Source organism: Cydia pomonella, chromosome 5 (assembly GCF_033807575.1).
Source record: "Cydia pomonella isolate Wapato2018A chromosome 5, ilCydPomo1, whole genome shotgun sequence".
NCBI lineage: Eukaryota > Metazoa > Arthropoda > Insecta > Lepidoptera > Tortricidae > Cydia > Cydia pomonella.
Window position 1 is genome coordinate 836,845 of NC_084707.1, and position 20,972 is coordinate 857,816.

Sequence of the window (20,972 nt, forward strand, 5' to 3'; positions counted from 1 at the left end):
TGGTCCCACAGTTCCAAGGCTCAGTCCTTACCATATCAGGGAGTATTGGGATCCTCGGTGTCGACATTTCCAGTGACGTCCAATTCCGTAGCCACCTGGAAGGAAAGGCTGCGCTGGCATCCAAAAAACTGGGTGTGCTCAATAAAGCGAGGCGATACTTTACTCCGGGGCAAAGACTGCTGCTTTATAAATCGCAAGTCAGACCCCATATGGAGTATTGCTGTCACCTTTGGGCAGGAGCACCTGCATGCCAGCTTGGACCATTCGACTCAGTCCAAAGGCGCGCTGTACGAATCGTCGACGATCCCAAACTCACAAGCGGTATTGAACCTTTAAGTCTAAGGAGAGACTTTGCCTCCTTGTGTGTGTTCTACCGCTTGTACAATGGGCTGTGCTCTGAAGAATTGTTTGACATGATGCCAACGGCCGCTTTCTATCACCGCACCGCTCGCCGTCGGCAGGGTGTTCATCCTCACACCCTAGAACCTAAATGGTCGCGTACTGTGCGGTTTAAGAGGAATTTCCTCCCGCGAACGCTTCGGCTGTGGAATGAGCTTCCTGCCGAGGTTTTCCCGAGGGGCTACAGTATGGGGTTCTTCAAAAAAGGAGTGTACAGGTTTTTAAAGGGTCGGCAACGCGCATGTAATGCCTCTGGTGTTGCAGGCGTCCATAGGCTGCGGTGACTGCTTACCATCAGGCGGGCCGTATGCTTGTTTGCCACCGTCGTGGTATAAAAAAAAAAAAAAACGTAATAAAATAAAATAAAAATAAAAAAGCCTTTTATTTCCTGCAAACTAAGACTATACATTTTGCCATAGCTAAAAACACTAAATCTAGATTGTGATTAACACTAAAAAAAAAAAAAAGGTGCATGTAATTGCGTCGAAATATCGGAAGCTCAATAAAAACAATATAAAAGGTAATCACGGTTTATATCCCGGTCGATTTAAGTCTAGTGAAACTAACCGTGAATCATTCAAAACTGTTATTGAATATGCCTGTGTCAACTGTCAAACTCGTGGTAAGGATACTAATGACACCTTGCGTACTGTATCTAATAAGTAGACAATCTGTGTTTCCTCCCAACTAATGTTCATTAAAATAAACTCGCAGTTACCCTAAACCTTATCTTTACTGCGACTTAGCCCTGAAATGGTTAAAACCTCACCATAAGGATTAAAACCCAACGAAATGGAGCTAAAATTAAATTACTCAGCTAAATGTTCTCTTCCAAATATAATCACTCCGATTCAAGATATCTCGCTTCAAATTTAACAATTAATGTCGAAATTGTATTTGAAATTAGTTGACCTTAAAATAAGCCCAAATTTTGTAAAATAATTAAGGTTAAGCAAGCTCAGTTCTCCATACAAACGCAGTTACGCTCTCATTTTATAACGACTTGTTAGATTGCTCTGAAACTTTGTACTTACAATAGGATAATATACACGGTGCTCACGAGGAACCCAAAAGATTTTGACAGTGTGTTACTGATCACATTTAGAGACTAAAATGTCATATAAACTTTTCTGGATTTCGCCTAGTTTCAGAGTTAATATCAATGTAAAAAAAACATCTTCTTATCGTAACTTAGTGCAAAACGCCTTTTTGATCGCGATGATGCCATTATAGGGCGTAGTCTAAATATCCTTGTTGATAGATGTCAAAAAATGACAAGTAACCTTTCCAAGAACTAGTTTTTACAAAAAAAAATCGTAAAAAAATATTTTCAGTGCCAGTTTTACCATAACATTAACTTTTTATGTACAAATACATTCAAAATTAAAAAGAAAATGGCTTTTTGGCGAAATTTAGTGAAACATGTAAAAAATTTTCCTTCTTTTGGCCTCAGAAGTACGTGGTTAGAATCTTTCGGGTTCCTCGTAAGCACCGTGTATACCAATATAGTCCTCCTCATCGTTTTCGATGACGGCGACCCCAAATAAACATATTATGGACGTTGTCTAGCATGAGCCCTAATGTGGCTGGCCAGGCCGAACTTGCTCTTAAATACTCTATTGCACGCGTGACAATAAAGTTGGCCAGCTGCGTTACGTGGTACGCAGCAAGGGCTGTAATTAATTTAATGCAGCCTCAGATATCATAGTTAAAAAAATACAGCAAATTTAAGATTCTCATATGTACATAACTTGTTTTTGCTCTATTTCGTTTGTTTTATAAGGCAATATAAACTAAATTCAGCCCTAGATATACCTCATATCATTGTACGTGCAAAGTTTCATTACAATCCAACACCTAGTTTTAATATAAGAACGAAATTCCGTTTGTATGGGAAGGTGAAACTCGGCCGAGCTTGCCAGGGACTCTTCAGGTACGGATTACTCGGAAATCTCAGGAAATATGACTTTGTAAATGGTTGTATATTTAGGTAAACGCCACGCATTAAATATCACATGAACCTAGACGCCGCCATACAATCAAACTAAATTACATTCATGAAATTAAATCTTAATGAGTGATCTCAGGTGGATGATGTTAATGAAAAGTGTTAAAGTATACATGTATAATTATAACTAAAATTTTAATCATGTCAATCAAATTTATATGTGATATCGTCGGGGATAGTGCAATACCCCGTAACTAACAAATGCAGTAAGGTCCAATTACCTTGTACATTGTTTGAATTTAGAATTACGACTTTGTTAGTTACGCGGTATTGCACTATCCCCGACAATATGCTATGGAATGTGATCTGTAACTTTAATGTATTTGAGCCCGGTCCATGTTGTTCATCTAAATGCGAATATAAGTTGTTTATCTTAGTGTAATTTCATAAATTATAAGTGTTCTTGCTTATTGCGCATATCTGTTTCTTGGTCTCTCTTTTTTTATTAATTGTAACCTTGATATATTTCATATTGTAATGTCTTGTGTCACATGTGCTTTTGTATCTAGTGTGTATTTTGTAATTATATATACAGTTTCTATTTGCGAGTTCCTGTAATTGGCTCTGTACTACTATCTAAAAAGTTTAATGTATTTTTTATAGCTGTTGGAATTCCTTGTATAAATAAATATCCTTTTATGTACCAATTCCATTTATTAAAAATAATGAAATTATGAACGACTGTTGCAGATACGGAAAATGTATAAATATATTATGTTGTTAAATTGTATACGTGTAAATTATATTTACTAAATTGACGGAATGTTAGTGAAAAAGTAAATAGATTTTTAAATGGTCATCTTCAATACCGTTATTAGTTCCGGAATTCCGATATAAATAAATAAATATTATAGGACATTATTACACAAATTGACTAAGTCCCACAGTAAGCTCAATAAGGCTTGTGTTGAGGGTACTTAGACAACGATATATATAATATATAAATATTTATAAAATACTTAAATACATAGAAAATACCCGTGACTCAGGAACAAATATCCATGCTCATCACACGAATAAATGCCCTTACCAGGATTTGAACCCGAGACCATCAGCTTCGTAGGTAGGGTCACTACCCACTAGGCCAAACCGGTCGATATTGGTTTACAATACCCGTATTTAAAATTGGCCGATATTAGAGCCCTTGTAGAATTTAAAATAATGATTTAATCAAAATTGATTTGTGCCCTAGTTGCCCTTTAGAGGGAGCATTAATCAGTTTGACCCCGGGTTTAACACAAAGCGATGTCATTTGCCGCCGAGATCTCCGGATTTCCCTTCGTGATTGGATTGTTGGACTTAAGAGGAAAGTAGACGATCGCTTCTCCACACAACCGTAGTCCCCATTTTCCTCCCTTAATATTAAGATTTGAGAAAATATGTTTACGCAATTCGATGTAGGTATGTTAATTTATAAATTCAAAATTTTGATTTGCCAGTAATATATACAACATAATAATTTAAAAAAAGACATATAATGTCAAACGAATATATATAGCTGTCGCAGTCCAGTTGTAAGAATCACGTTAAAACGCGTGTAAAATAATGACATTTGTACAATTGTAAAATTTGTAGATTTATACCCTATGACATAAACAACGCCGTTTGCAATATACTGCGGCACTTTGTTCGAATTAGTTAAATAAATAAATAAATATTATAGGGCATTATTACACAAATTGACTAAGTCCCACAGTAAGCTCAATAAGGCTTGTGTTGAGGGTAGGTACTTAGACAACGATATATATAATATATAAATATTTATAAAATACTTAAATACATAGAAAACACCCATGACTCAGGAACAAATATTCATGCTCATCACACGAATAAATGTCCTTACCAGGATTTAAACCCGGAACCATCAGCTTCGTAGGCAGGGTCACTACCCACTAGGCCAAACCGGTCGTCATCAGTTCTTTACTTTACCACGCGTGGCGCTGATCATCAAAACTATGAAAAATGGTGGGGTGTCCCTCAAACATGAGAGAGTTATGGTCAAAATCTATAAATCTAAACAAATTTGAGAGGAAAATGGAAACTAAGTTTGTATAGAGAAGTGGCCGTCAATTTTCCTCTAAACTTACCTGTGTCAGTATATAAATAGGTACATGCGGCCTTAACGCAATTTAAATATTAATGATTTAATTACTTTATGGATTTCGCTTGAGGCTAGTGTTATTTATGTATGCGTAGTTTCAACCCTTTTAATGCGTTAGTGAAATTTGTATTTATAAAAGGTGTTTTTAGCTCAAAAACGTTCTGGAAATCTTGGGATTAGCGATTCGGGTATATTTTGCTGAAATAATTCGGTTTTAATGTGCCTTTATGGATCCAAAACTAAAATTAGACTAACGGCCTAGTCACTTAGTTACCCTGCCGACGAAGGAGGTCCCGGATTCGAATCTGGGTAAGGGCATTTATTTCTGTGTAAGTTATGGATGTTATATAAGTAGGTATGTATTTATGTATATAAGTAATAATATCATCTCCTAGTACCCACAGTATACACAAACTTTGCTCAGTAACAATACATTAAAATATTGAATATTAAATATCAAATGTTACATTTTTTAATGTATCGTTATTGGAGCAATCAATAATATAATACTTGATTATTTTTCGTTTATTAAATGATCTCAGCAGGACGTAACTCATTTGAAAAAAACTTGATCTCTTGGTTTACTTTAGGTTAAATTAAACATCGAATAAGTTTTATACCATGTTAAATTTCTTATACCCAATAATTGCTAACTGCCGCCAAACCCTGAGTCGCGAGTTTGAACCCGATTCCCGCTAACGAGGTTTTCAGAGTTCATGTACCTACGATGCAACATTTTATATTTTACCAATCACTTCTTGATGAAGAAAACTGGGCTAATATTTCACTTTTAATAGTTATTTTCACACCCACGTTTGAGCGTTTTAATAAAAATTGCCCGTGGTTATTTATTTGTGCTGGTGATGGTTAAATAAAGTCGCCTGAATGAAATGTTATTATTTTGCTTTGTTCAAGATAATTGAAATTGTGAAAGGTTTTTGAATAGCTTTTGTTTAAAAAAAAATTGTATTTCTAATATATATTGGGCTATCATGATTTATGTTTGATTGGCTGGACAAAATAAAAGGTTTTATAATTGGTTAAAATACATTTTAACTATGTAATGGAACTTGAAAGTAATTATTAGTTTCAGAAGGTCAGTCGAATAACAATGACTATTTTGTAAAACATATCCCTACTAATATCATAAATGTTAATGTGTGTGTAAATGTGTTGAACAGACAGCTGTTTTTTACCACTTTCATTTTAACATTTTCGACGCCGTGATAAACACATAAGCTGTCACTCAGACGCCAAGTCACTGGAAGTATCAAAACTGAAGTTGAACTTTATGTATATGCACGTAGGTCGATATTGCTCTGTGGTCTGTGACGGATAAATGCGTCTTTGGCGTGGGATCTACGATGCGGATGTATCTATGATTAGCGTCCAAAAGATTAAATCGCTGAACTAATTTAGATGAAATTATATTCGGAGATAGTTTGAGGCATCGGTAAACGACATAGGGTTTATTTTTTCAATCATGCTCGTCATTCCACGCAGACCAAGGCACGGGCAAAAGTGTGTGATCTTTATTATATGTATGACATCTATTTCAGTGTATACTTGTAAGATAGACAAATACTTATCAGCTCAGGTAAGAAAGCACATCAAATATTTATTGTAGGTATAGCAATCTGTCAGATTTATATAATGTATATTCTCATTTCTTTATTAATTTTATTTTTCTTTATCTTTGTAAGAATTTGATATGTTTTCTAAAAGAGCTACGTATTTGTATGATTTTGATATGACTTTTTTTTGATAAAATTTCTATTAAGAAAACTAGCAACTGTATGTAATTGCATGATTTCTATAGTAATCTAAATTGTATTTTTTTCTTAATGCATGTTAATTATAAGTTGTAATGTATTGAAAATATGTGTCCCTCCGAGTTTCTTGCCGGTCTATATTGGGATACCCTCCTCCAATTGAGGGGGGATTTAAATCTTCTCGGGTCAGAGGTGTAGGGTTAGCTTTATTTGACGTTCATAAGCGCATTGTAATATGCCTACTTGAATAATAAACTATCTTTATCTTTCTTTAATTTTATCTTATATACATAATATAAAACACCCATAACTTAGGAATAAATAACTCTGATGGACACACAAATAAATGCTCTTACCAGGATTTGAACCCGGGGCCACCTGCTTCGTAGGCAAGGTCACTACCAACTAGGCTATTCCATGAATGAGATACGATAACGATAAGTTCTGGTCTACATAAATACTCATTTAGATATCGTTTGTATGTCGTATAATTGACAGTAGCAGCTTGATTCGGGCAACCAATATCACTTTGACTTTAAAAATATCGTAGATAGATCTTATTGGGATCACAGTCAACTAAACGACATGTCATGAAGCCGATGGTCCCGGGTTCAAATCCTGGTAAGGGCATTTATTCGTGTGATGAGCATGGATATTTGTTCCCGAGTCATGGGTGTTTTCTATGTATTTAAGTATTTATAAATATTTATATATTATATATATCGTTGTCTAAGTACCCTCAACACAAGCCTTATTGAGCTTACTGTGGGACTTAGTCAATTTGTGTAATAATGTCCTATAATATTTATTATTATTTATTATAACCTTTATTCATTTAATATCTTAGGTTAGGATTTTTTATAATATGGATATAAAAGTAAAATATAAAAACACTTACAAAACAATACAAAAGATATAAACACATTATAAAAAACCTAACCTAGGGTGCCGCCAGCAGCGGGGCAGGGCCCAAGCTGCCGGTGGTCAGGGCCGCAGAGAGAGGAACCGACGTACTATACGCGCCGTGTCCAAAATTACTGCCTTCTGCATCTGACCCTTGATCCAGCCACCTAGCGAGAGTCTCTCTAGGTGTTGGTCGAGACTCTTTTATTATTTATTTATTTATTTATTTATTTTATTTTTTTTATTTATTATATTATTATGTCAAACGTGAATTTTGACATGTCGTTTAGTTATCGATCTTTGAAAGATCATTCCAAGGTCTTAAACGTGTCTTAAGCATTCTTCGAATCGGGCTGTATGAGGCCGTTATACGTATTTGACTAGTGCATAAATATTTAAACTCTTTTAATCCACTACTACTACCCTTAATTTATAAGGGGAACGTAACTAGTTAAATCCCCATTTTAAACTTCATTAGAAACTGGAACTAACCATGAAAACCTGTCTAACTACGTTAACAGTTTATTAATATGCTATTAATTCCCTTGTCGAAACCTGATGAAACGCGTGTACGGTAAACTGTTTCATAATTTGTTCTGGGGTCACTTTATAGTTGTATACTACACTTTTTTTAATTTGGATATATTTATTTTATTTCTACTCAGAATCACCAGCTGTTTCGAAACTGATAGGAGAAAGAAAGAAAATACAATATTTATTGATAACATTTTTATAGGTCGGCTTGTAAATTCGATATTAAAAAAGTGACCCAAAATTACATACTTTTTTCAGAAGAAGGTGAGGTATGCCAACCATCTTAGTTGATGTTGTTTTTATTAGGACTATTGTTGTATCATTATTATTGTACTGCTGCAGCTTTGCCGCAGAATACCACTGTCAATGGCACGACGTGTGAGCTGTAGCGAGGCGCCACGACCTGCTTCATGTACGCTCTATGCTCGGCATTATGCTATACAGCTTGCGTGAGTGTGCACGATGCGTGAGCTGGAGCGAGGCGCCACGACCAGCTCATTGCATGCTTCATGCACCGCATATGATATACCTGCGTGAGTGTGCACGATGCGTGAGCTGTAGCGAGGCCCCGCCGCGACCAGGGACGCCAGCACCAGCGTCGCCCACCAGCTCCATGCGCAATCCATGCGCCATCACGCGACGCTGGCCTGTGAACAAAAAATACAGATCGTGGTCAAATTCATTATAGTTTATCAAAGAGTTGTATAATGAAGTCATTACAGTCAAGTCAAGAGATACATTAAAAAAGTATGCAATTATGTTTCGGGCTATCCAAACATTGCATTTAACGAGCTTCTTCTTCGACACAAAAATAAAATAAATACATTATTTGAATCAAAAAAGGTGCTGAGCAGCAAGTAAAATTTACTTTTAAGAATACTGTAACTTTGAAGTCAGAAACTAGGTTCTGTCTTCAAGACCATTTACATCCAGACATAAAATGATATCTAAATGATGTCGTTTTGCTATTATTCACCCGTGCGTCTCGCTGGCCCCAATACATGTACGGACAAGTACGTTCGAATTGGCTTCCAAGTAATAGCTAAATAGTCTTCTATAATTCTGGAATATATACTTAAACACAACAAACATCCCAAAAACGTTCATTAAAATCACCCTCAAACACAATTCGTTAAAAGGCACCGACATTTCATTCCAATCCCGTGTTTTATTTGCAAAAACTAAACCATTTTATATCCAATACACGTCAAACTCACGAATGATCACGTCTATTAGTCCATAGCATTCAGCTATCACCGATAGCTGAAGCCGAATGAAACGATGAATCAGTAAAATGGTTGAAGGTATCATACTTAATGTATATTGTAAAAAAAATTTTTACAGGACGGCCGATTAAAATTTAATAAATTATTATTGGGTTAAAATTTTGGTTTTGATACGACCTTGACGATCGTTTTGGTGATTAGTGTGGATGTCTGATAGTGTTGATCTTATTTACCTTGAAAATCACTCACGGTAATTGGTGCATGCAAACTGAAGTAAAAGCCATGCACGAGACGCGCACCAATAATCAAGGTTGTCGAGGTCATATGAAAGCCAATTCAAAACCATATTAAATTAGAATCCACCTCCATAATCTCAATCTGTTTGTTTGTTTGTTTGTATGAACTGAAAAGTAATATCCCTTCTTATAATAATCCAGTTTTCATTAAATAATCCAGCGAATAACGTCGGCGCCCAAAACTCATCGTTACATCTACAAAATGCGCTGCAAAACTAAAAAGACTTATATGCATTGAAACGACTGTATTTTCGGCTGTTTTGACAAACAAGAAGACATGTTAGCGAAATATAGACACTAAAAAGGCGTATGACTATTCAACAGTAGAAACTTTAGGATCTTTTGATGTAGAGGAAGACGGGTAGAGAACGGGAGGAAATGAGCTCACTAATTAGCTAGCTTTCTGTGCGTTTCCATTATGGGAAATGATTCTCGCAACTGGAGCTAATTATGTCTTAATGATAAGGAATATGCACTTTACTTCGTAGTGAATGACTATGGTAAATGTTACTATGCTCATATACATACGTAGGTATCTATCATGTATAGGTCACCCGATGGACGGACATTGTGAGCCTTTGCTCGCAATCTTTGCAATCCGTGGGGAAATGTGAACTTTCTCCATCAAAACCGCGGCTTGAGATCCCTTGCTTTCAGAAACTATTATAAAGTCGACAATAAATCTTTTGGAGAGTGGTGGGAAGCACCAATTTTATTGAGAACTTATTCTACTTCAAATTTTTTTTACGAATAGCACTTTTAATGCTGACTGTATTTGTTCTCACTTGGATGTCAATCTATTTCTCGAGATAAGACCCTAAACTCATTATGTTTGTGTTATTCTATCGAGGAGTTCCTTTGGTTACCCTCCGACTGCATGATTAGATTAGCTCCATGTTACCATATTATTGTATTTAATTGTCATCAGAATATCGGAAGTACTCCAAATATAAACATAATCAGATATCATCTGTCTATTTTTGTCACTGATGGTAGATCATATCGCGTACTGCGCGCGCACTGTTAGATTTCGACAAAATACCAGCGCTGCGGTAGAAATGCTGCAGCACATGCTGAGTCGGCGCCTTTTCGCGACTACACAGTCATGAAAAAATAACCCTAGCAGTTAGTAATTAGTTTCGTATATTACCTAAGTTTTATTTTTATAACAAGTTTATTATTATTTTTTGACACTATAATGTTTTGCAATAAATCTATTCATCTATCTATCTTTACCTACTGGGAAGTGGTTCCAATTCATAAAATTGTAAGCACACATATAATACCTATATACAAATGTACGCAATTAGGCTAAATAAAAGTGTGTTATCAAATGATTCACTTCTACCTTTATTTTTATAACAAAATTACAATTCCCATCAAACTTATAAAAGGAAAACACTCGACCCAGCCCCAAGATTCCATTTCAAAAGCAACATTAGCAACATAACGTTACAGGGGGTCCAAAAATCCCTTTTTGTGCCAGGAGACAAATAGTCGGCGATGTCACCCGCACGCGGGTCCGGTCCTCGAAACACTTTGTCTGAAGGGTCCATTGAGTGACCCTGTTTTCTGAACGAAAATAGATGTAGGAAAGATTTTCGAAGTAATTAGTGGGTACTCCTTGTAGCCCTCGCGACTTTTGAACTGTCCCTTAGAATTTCTCTATAGGTCTTCTAGGACTCTACTAAGTTTTTTGAGCCCAGGTACTATATTTATATTGAAACTAGATTAATTCAATGTTTTTAACGTCTTTAATTTTCGGTACCAACAAATTCATTTATATATTAGAAATTTGCGTATTAGTTAATGAACGAACTGATATTTTTACCAAAAAAAAATATACGAACACAATATAAATATGATGTATGTACAGTTAGATCTTCTAGTTTTATACTTACCAAGAGCTCTTGTCTCCGGAATTAAGAATCATTTACCTGAATATATTAAGTCGGAAAATGGCATCGCATTTAAAAATAAACTCAAGAAATGGCTATTAATAAAAATCTTCTACAATCTAAATGAATATTTTATGTGTATAAATGGTTAAAATTATTTTGAAATAGTATTGTTGTTAATGTTTTGTTACTTTTAGTATATTTGACTAGTTTTTAGTTTATTATTGTACGTCCGAAATGGGCAAGCTGTTGGACTTTATTTTACCCACAACATCTACATGTACACAGTTCTGTCAATAAAGGAATTTTATATTTTATCTTTATCTTTAAATATCACTGGGGGATTTTATTTTTTCAAAAGTTGTGCTGGGACCCAATTCAACAATCAAAAATGATAGTAATAGTAACTTATCTCATAGTTACAACGTGGATATCAAAAGGATATATCTTTACTAGAAGTTCCGGTTTTTCGAGCCTTCTATTCGCCATGCTCGGTACGTAATTGGACTGACAAAGACGTAAAACAAACCAACGCCAGCTCAAAGCGCGTCGCACAAAGGAATGGCTTAGAGTCCGGCGTACACCAGGCATGGCAGTTCATTACAATGTTGAGGAATTTTGAGAATTCTAGAAATGCTGGGTCTTAATGCCGAAGGATTCCATAGTGTGAATATGACTGAAACAAATTAATTGTCATGATTTTTGTTGTTAATATAGCTTTTAATATAGCTAATATTTTAGTTATGCTGACTAAACAGTCAAATAACGCTACGTATGCCAAAGACTTTAAGCTTGCCTGCTTTCAAAATTTCATTTTAATTGGTTCAAAGGACAATGGGCACTTTTGTATGGGGAGTGTCCCATGGATGTATACTGTTGAGACATATGTCGTTTTAAAGCTCTTAATTGTAGTATTATTTTATTGTATGGCACCAACCTTGGACAACTTGCAGGGACCGAGCTATACAAAAAATAAAGTTGCGCATATAAGCAGTTATATTTCCTTATACGCGGGATATAATTCCAGCCCTGTACGTACTTAAACGTATTTAGAATTTCTCATATTCTTTCATACAAAACACCTAACAACCGGCTACATAACAAGTACTTTGTAAAACAACAGTTTATATTCGCCATTCTTTTTTTTTTAATTGCTCAGTCCCTGCACGTTATCCAAAGTTGGTGTCATACAATAAAATAATGCTAAGAGTAAACCCTTTCAAACGAGATATGTCTCAACAGTATACATCCATGGGACAAATTGCCCATTCTCCTTTAGCAAAATTATAATAACGATGGGTCTTTTTTGGTACATGAAAAACAATGTATATATCCTCACTCACAAAAAACCACAATGATGAGGTTGATTGGTGGCTGGGACTTAAACAGATATTTAATTTATTTATTTATTGGATAGACTAACTGTATTAGTGGATATTAGTTGAAGTCTAACCAGTTAACCTAATCATACTTTTTTTGAGCTTATTATAAGCTGGTGATAATGAAGGCAATACAATATATACCTAAAATGGAAATATGTGTCTAAAAAAACTGAACAAATATATCTCCATACGTTCTCCACTGGTAAGCGCCTGGCTTTACCAGAAATTGTCAAATTGAATGGCATTTACCAAGTTCAGAGAAGACACGGAGAGGAAATAATAGGTTTCCAATGCAGCTGTAACGTTCCGATTTAAGGGGTGAAAGAACGCCCCGATCGTGTTGCTGTCACCCGGGGGTGGGTGTAAGAAAAGAACAGTATGAAAGTGTTGGTAAGTAAGTATTAAACGAAGGAACTCGACCCAACTTGATAAGAATTTATCTTAAAATAATTTAGCGACTACTATTAGTGATTTTTGAGGAATAAAATTGTCAATCTACTTCCTAGCGTTTACCCCGGCTTATGCCACGGCTCATGAGAGCCTGGGATCCGCTTGGCAACTAATCGTAATAATTGGCTTAGGAACTAGTTTTTAGAAAAAGGGGACACTAGGCATTATTGGCATTTGTCCGGTTTCCCGCGATGTTTTACTTCACCAAAAAACGACTGGTAACTATCAAAAGACATATCGGGTTTAAGTTCCGGAAAACTTGCTGGTACGAGCCGGGGTTTGAACATTGCACGGTCTTACCGCTTGACTACCAACGCACAGTAAAATGGTGAATTTCTGATACTAATTTTTTTTCTAAAATATAATCATGATTTAGTTTAAATCAGAATAAATGTTGAGATTCAGACTATTCTAATATTTCTACTGCCTGTGTGCAATCTTAATAGCGGACATTGAGTTGTTAAGTTCTCAAAACTCTTAAAATACTCCAGTGAAGTAAAGTAAAGTAAGTAAAGTAAAGTAAATTCTTTATTTGCATTAAATGTGGTTAACAATACAGGTCTTATTATAATTATAAGTATCACACATTTAGCCGTATTATAGCATGCAAAATATGTACAATTACATCTTAAAAATCTATTTACATTTAATGCTTTTTTTTTATCAGTTAACAGTGATAACAAATAAAATGATAAAATAATAATAAAGAAAATGAAAATGTCATTAGCTAGTGTGGAAGTCAAAATATTCTTTAATATTGTAAAAATTATTATTTAATAGCCAGTTATACAATGTCCGTTTGAATCTTTTTATGTCAGAAATTTCCTTAATATCTAATGGTAAATTATTGAATACTTTAATTGACATTATGCGACAGTTATTTTTAAATAATGCACTTTTACACATTGGTCCTATCAATTTTGTAGGATCTCTGGAGCGTAACCTTGGATTTGCAACGAGTTTTGTAAATAAGTTAGGGTTAGACTTAACAAAAATGCCGACTTCTAAAACATACATACTAGTTAAGGTCAGCAATTTAAGTTTTTTAAATAGAGGTCTACAAGATTGTAAAGGTCCTTTCCCACAAATAGCTCTGATACATTTTTTCTGGCTAATAAACACCCTTTTTTTGTCTGTTGAGTTTCCCCAAATAATTAGTCCGAATCTAAGCAATGAAGCAACATGGCCGTGATATGCAATAATAGCGGTTTTTTCGCCAGTTAAGCGTTGTAATCGTTTCAGAGCATAGGAAAATTTTTCTAATCTAATACACAAGTTGTCTATATGCGATTTCCAGCTACTGTTAGGGTCCTACTGGACGTATAAATGAAAATGCGGACTGTATTAAAATAGGCTGGTTTATTCCGCCTTAATTACAAAGAATCCCGGCCAAACAATTATAAAAAAAAAACTATTACGGTATTCGTCCGTTGCCGGTGGAGTATGTGAAGCCGAGTGTGTGCCGCGCGGCGCTTGCGGCTTGCCGCGATGACGTCGCGCTCTGTCCGCCGCCCGCGCGTCTCCTCCCGTGCGTATGTCCAGTACTTAACATGCTGCCCGGGTTGAAGTATGTGGAGGAAGACTTCAAAAATCTGGAAGGGGACAGATGTTATTAAAGGCCCTCCGAATGGTTCCTCTCCTCGTCTTTATTTCCGCAACCCTACTGACTCCGTCGTTGCCTGGGTACAGTTGAGCTACTCGCCCTAAAGACCACACTAGGGGTGGAAGAGCCCGGTCTTTTATTAAAACCAGCGATCCGACTTTCAGCTCCTTGTTCGAAGATTGCCACTTCAGTTTTTGCTGCAGCAGGCCGACGTATTCAACCGAGAACCGGGACCAGAAATGCTGCCGTATGACCTGGATTCGCCTATATCGTTCCAGACGATTGATGTTCACATCAGACACTTGTGGCTGAGGTATAGACATAAGTGAACGGCCAATTAAAAAGTGAGAAGGAGTTAAAGCCGAAAAATCGGAGGGATCAGTGGAAAATGGGGTGAGAGGACGACTGTTTAACGCTGCTTCTATTTCTGTCAGGCAAGTCGCCATTTCCTCATAAGTGAAGTGAGTAGTTTGTAGCAGTCGCTTAAGATGATGCTTTGTGGAGCGAACGGCTGCTTCTGCCAAACCGTTGAAGTGAGGAGTGTAAGCAGGTACAAATTTAAATTCGATGCCTTCCTGCGCTACCTTACCTTCAAGATCTGACTCCATAAGGAGTTGTGCCAGTTCATTACAAGCGCCAACAAAATTAGTCCCATTGTCACTTGTAATGGACAATGGTAACCCACGACGAGAGACAAAACGCTTTAAAGCAGCAATGTACGCCTCACTAGAGAGAGCCGTGACGAGCTCGATGTGACAGGCTTTGGTCGAGTTGCAAATGAAGATTGCCAAGAAAGATTTTATAAGCTTGCATCCTCTACCTTTCCTATCTGCTATCAACACTGGCCCTGCGTAATCGACGCAACAATGTAAAAAAGGGAACTCTAATTCAGTTCGTGTCGCAGGTAACTGCCCCATGATGGGTTGAACTGTGTCATGTTTGAAGCGAAAACAACGTACACATTTGTTTACGGTGTTTTTCGCAAGATTTGTGCCACCTAATGGCCAATAAGTTTGTTTTATAGTTCCTAGAAGAAGTCGAGATGGGGCATGTAAACATTTAATATGAAAATGTCGAAAAATGATTTTTGTTAAATGGTGTTTGCTACATAAAATAATTGGATGCTTTGTGTTATAACAATAAGGAGAATTATCAAGCCTGCCACCAACTCGCATGATACTATTTGTATCTAAGAAAGGCGTTAATGAAATCAAACGATTTTTGTTAGGTAGTGCCTTGCCGGCTTTTAGAACAGCATATTCGTCAGGGAACATTTCCTGTTGTGCTTTTTGGGTTATTAAATTTAACGAATTTTGAAGTTCTTGAACTGAAAGATGACCAGTTAATTTATTGTTCTGATTTTTACAGTTATGTATAAATCTTAGCAAGTACGCGGTTACGTTTTGTAAGTTAATAAATCTTGATTTGTTTTCGATTAATTTAGAAATGCAATCAGTACTACGATCATCAACAAGCGCCAGAGAACATGTAATCAACTCAGGTAGATCGTGCTTCACGTGTGTGTTGGGCATTTTTGGCCAATGAGATTCTGGTTCCGACAGAAATGTCGGACCTGACCACCACAAGGATGAACCGCTGATTTGGTCAGCCTTCACCCCACGAGAAACAAGATCCGCCGGATTGTCCTTCGACGGTACGTAGCTCCACGTGTGACCTCCACTGCTCTCTTGGATCTCGTGGACCCTATTACGAACAAAGCTTTTCAAATTATTTGGTGGTGTATTTAACCACCCCAGTACAATGGTCGAGTCACACCAGAATCTACATTCACTAAATTGCAGAGTCAATGAGCTTACCACTTTTTTACACAACCTTGCAGCCATCAAAGCCCCACACAATTCAAGCCTAGGTATGGTGGTTGGCTTAATTGGGACTATTTTACTTTTAGATGTCAAAAGATGCACTTGTACCTGACCTGACGTATCAATCGAACGAATGTATAGACACGCACCATATGCACGCTCTGAAGCGTCTGAAAAGACGTGAATTTCATGGCTCACTGAGTTATCAGCAATCACCCAGCGAGGTACCATTACATAGTTAAGAAGAGGCAAAGTGTTAACAAATGATAACCACATTTCCTTGATTTCCTGCGAGACCTCTTGATCCCAAGAGCACTTTTCAATCCAAAGCCTCTGCATCACAATTTTTGCCTCGACAATGCAAGGGTTAACTAGGCCTAATGGATCGAATATTTGGCTGATGACTGATAAAATATGACGTTTTGTGACTTTTTCATTATGTTGAATGCTAATAGCAAATGACATCATATCAGAGTCACAAATCCAGTTTAAACCTAAAGTCTTTGAAGAACTATTGTTATCAGTGCTTGAAATGTCCAGAATATTATTTGGCTCTGAACTAGGCGAAATTTGTTCAAGTATGTACTTATTATTCGATTGAAATTTTCTTAAATTGAACTGCGCTGATTTTAAAGTAGATATGACACCCTTGCACAGCCTAATTGTGTCTTTAATAGTCGACGAGCCGCTCAAAAAATCATCGACATAAAAATCCCGCTGAATAGATTGTTTGACGTCGCTATCGATGGCACTAGATGCCAATTAAACCAAACACTTAGTTGCTAGGTACGGTGCCGAAGCTTGTCCAAAGCTGACGGTATTAAGAGTGTAGGTTTTTAAAGGCTCTGAGGAATCATATCGCCAAATTATTTGCTGAAGAGAGCGTTGAGAAGGTGTAAGGTCAATCGCCCTATACATTTTCTCGACGTCACCAGTTACGATGTACTTGTGCTGCCGGAAACGCAGCAAAATGGAATAAAGGTCTTCCTGGACAGTTGGTCCGACCATTTGAATCTGGTTAAGAGACACGCCAGTGCTTGAAGGTGCTGAAGCATCAAAAACAGGACGCAGCTTTGTTGTTTGGCTCGATTCGCGAAGCACACCATGATGTGGCAGGTAATAATTGACCTTGGATTGAAGACAGCCAGCTGAAGACTCTTTGTTTTCAGTCATATGACCTAAACGCTCGTATTCCCGCATGAAGTCGATATATCTTTCCTTAAAAATCGGCTCTCGAGTAAACTTACGCTCTAAAGACAGGAAACGGCACTTTGCCCTTTGAAACGAGTCGCCTAAGACAGCAGGATCTTCCTTTAGCGGCATCGTGACGATAAACCGGCCATCCTCGCTGCGAGTTGTAGTGCGATAGAAATTTTCTTCACAGGCGCGTTCCTCTGGTGACAAAGAGTGCTTGGCTGCGACCGTGTCTAACTCCCAAAAACGAGTTAAATCTGGGTTAGGCTCCGCATGCGCAAAATTACAAACTGGAGCAGAAGACGGTGATTTACGATGGGCAAGATCCCTAACCACCAACCAACCCAGCTTCGTTTCAAACAACTTCGGTAAGTTTTTACTTAATTCAATAGAATTGTGACCTAAGACGGACCAAAATACATCGGCCCCAACTAAAATGTCTATTGCTGACGGTACATTAAAAGAAGGGTCAGCCAAAACGATTCCTTTTGGAAGAGAAATATGGTCTATATTAAAGTAAGAAGTCGGAATTGCTTCTGTGATCTGCTGTAATATGTAACAGTTCACAGTAAAGCTGTAATCCTCATAACACGACATTATAGTAAGGCTGCAAGACTGTGTAAGCTGTGATTTTTTCTTATTGACACCTGTCAACGTGGAGCCCATACTACGTCGCGACAAACCCAGCTTACCGCAGAGTGATTCTGTTACGAAGTGGCAGGAACTTCCGTTGTCCAGAAGCAGCCGGGCCGTATGCACGTTGCCCGCGCCGTCGCGCACCTTCACGATCGCTGTGGACAGCAAAGCATGCGGCGCAGTAGTACATTGCGGTACATCATGGCTTGACTCGGCGAAGTTACAAACAGGGGAAGCCGTAGGCTCAGAATGAGCTACGGGCTCATGCAAATGTAAAAGCGTGTTATGCCTTTTTTTACAATATTTACATGGCACAAGGTTGCAACTTTTTTCTAAGTGCCCGGGCCGTAAACAATTAAGACAGACCTTTGATTCTTTAGCCTTTTGAATACGACTCTCTATAGGAAGGGCTCTGAATGTTTCACAGTTAAAGAGAAAATGAGTTTGATTGCAAACGGGACATGTAAATATTTTTTTATGCTGTTTGTTGAATGTTTTGTTTGTATTTTTATTGTTGAATGAATTATTATTGTTAGTTGTAGCTATACATAGGTTGGTACTATTTTTATTTTCAGTTTTACAACTGTTACCTTTACTTTCTTGCAAAGTCTCCAGCAAGTCTGCTCTGTTGCTAAGGAAAGTAATAAATACCTCTAAAGATGGAGGATCAGTGAGAGTATTTCTATGCTCCTCCCATGCCCTATGCGTCACACTGTCCAATTTTTCTGTCATCATATGAATAATTAATGTGTCCCAATGTTGAGTGGGTTCATCTAATGTAGAAAGTGCACGCAGGTTTTTGTTAGTAACATCTATAAGACGTCTAATTGATGCACAAGATTCATTGCTGATTCGCTCAGCGTTAAAAAGTTCCTTGACGTGATTATTTACAAGCAACCTTTTATTATCGTACCTACTGCACAATAATTTCCAAGCAGAAGTGTAATTCTCAGATTTAAAATCTAAGTTATCTATGACAAGTAAGGCACTACCTTTTAAAGACGCGCGAAGATAATGTAACTTATTAATATTATCCATATCTTCTCTGGAATGTATCAATGAGATAAATGTATCCCTAAACTCAAGCCAGTGCTGATAGTGACCTTGAAAAGTAGGTAAATCTATTTTTGGCAACCTAACACAATTAGATTTATGACCACCTGCCTGATGAGCATCGACGAAACTCGCCACGGATTCCTCACGCGCAGCGTCCAAGGTCGCGGAGTGCAGCGGACGCGCGCCGAGCAGGTTGCGCGCCCCCGCCACTAGCTCGTGGTACTTTGTTTCGAAATCTTCGCGTTCTGAATCCGCGGTTTCCGAAAGCATCTCAATCTCGTCCTGTAATTTGTCGAAGGCGGCGTATAAGGCATCGAATTTATTAAATCTGCTTTCTAAATCTAAAAGTTGTACTGTGCTAGGCTTTGTTATAGTACCAAATTCCTCTAAATAATTGCTAAAAATAGTAATTTTGCCCTTTACACAACTACGCTTCCTAATTAGCTGCTTAAGTGTCTCTGCGGCCGACATGGTAACAGAATAAGCAATAATTTGTTGCTCTAATGACCCAGTTTTAATAACTATTTATGCGTATGAAGTTAAAAAATAGCGTAAGCAACCTTATTGCAATGCTAATTAAGGAAAAAGTCAATGCAAGTGACCGAACAGAGCTAGTTGCCAGCCGGCGATAAGAAGCGAGCGAACTGCGTAAACAAATTCCCGTTATGATGTGTGCTATTTGACTTGTAATTGCAATTTAGCAAAGTAAAGCTTATAAACGCAAGAAATAATAGCAAAATAAAATTATAACTCAATTGCCAACTACACTTATGATGAAATACGAAAGCGCTAACTGAAATTGCTAGCAATTTTAATAATTTAAATTTAATTTTTATGGAAAAGGAAGGGGTTTATAAGGGAAAAATATGGAACGAACTCACGTATGTCTATAAACGTCCACAAATGAATCGTGATCGAAGATGTTAACTTCCTTTGTTCTCAAGATGACTCGCACTTTCGATGGGTCCAAAGTCCGTTGCAATGCAAATTTCCGAATAGCTTCTTTTTCTCTGGCGTGCGCGGTTGCTAGGCGGAGTACCCGATGTGGCGATGATAATGAAGAGTCTTCACCAGGTATCTTCTACAGCTGAAGACCACGTCTGAAGCGCCCCGAGATTTTTGAAGTCGGTTGACCGTTATTTTCGCGAATTAAGACGGTGAGAATCCTAAAGGACCAATGTTAGGGTCCTACTGGACGTATAAATGAAAATGCGGACTGTATTAAAATAGGCTGGTTTATTCCGCCTTAATTACAAAGAATCCCGGCCAAACAATTATAAAAAAAAACTATTACGGTATTCGTCCGTTGCCGGTGGAGTATGTGAAGCCGAGTGTGTGCCGCGCGGCGCTTGCGGCTTGCCGCGATGACGTCGCGCTCTGTCCGCCGCCCGCGCGTCTCCTCCCGTGCGTATGTCCAGTACTTAACAGCTACAATGGCGATCTAAAAGTAATCCAAGAAACCGTGTTTCAGTATCTTCTTCTAGCGTATGTCCTCTACAAGTAATGTCCCTATTTGATGTATTAGCTCTAGTGTTACAGAACTGTATATATTTTGTTTTACTTATATTAATCGTCAAGTTATTTAATTCTAACCAATTACATATAGAGTTAATAGTCATATTAATACTAGTCATATGCATATTTTTATCGATATTATCACCTGGTATCAGTATAGAAATGTCATCAGCGTA

The 20,972-nt window shown here is 37.3% G+C and overlaps 2 protein-coding genes across 2 annotated transcripts in view; both read right to left on the reverse strand.

Moving 5' to 3' along the window:
- Nucleotides 1–20,972, reverse strand: part of LOC133518387 (neuroligin-1-like) — a 327,316-nt gene that overhangs the window by 76,207 nt on the left and 230,137 nt on the right. The window contains exon 2 of the mRNA XM_061852061.1: nt 8,247–8,364. Coding sequence (XP_061708045.1) covers nt 8,247–8,343 — 97 coding nt within the window. The 5' untranslated portion in view covers nt 8,344–8,364. The remainder of the gene's footprint in view (nt 1–8,246; nt 8,365–20,972) is intronic.
- Nucleotides 16,298–20,716, reverse strand: LOC133518386 (uncharacterized). Its single transcript, XM_061852060.1, has 2 exons — nt 20,163–20,716; nt 16,298–19,563 (listed from the first exon to the last, which is right to left on the reverse strand). The coding sequence occupies exon 2, from the start codon at nt 19,549–19,551 to the stop codon at nt 17,158–17,160; it is 2,394 nt and encodes a 797-aa protein (XP_061708044.1). The 5' UTR covers nt 19,552–19,563; nt 20,163–20,716; the 3' UTR covers nt 16,298–17,157.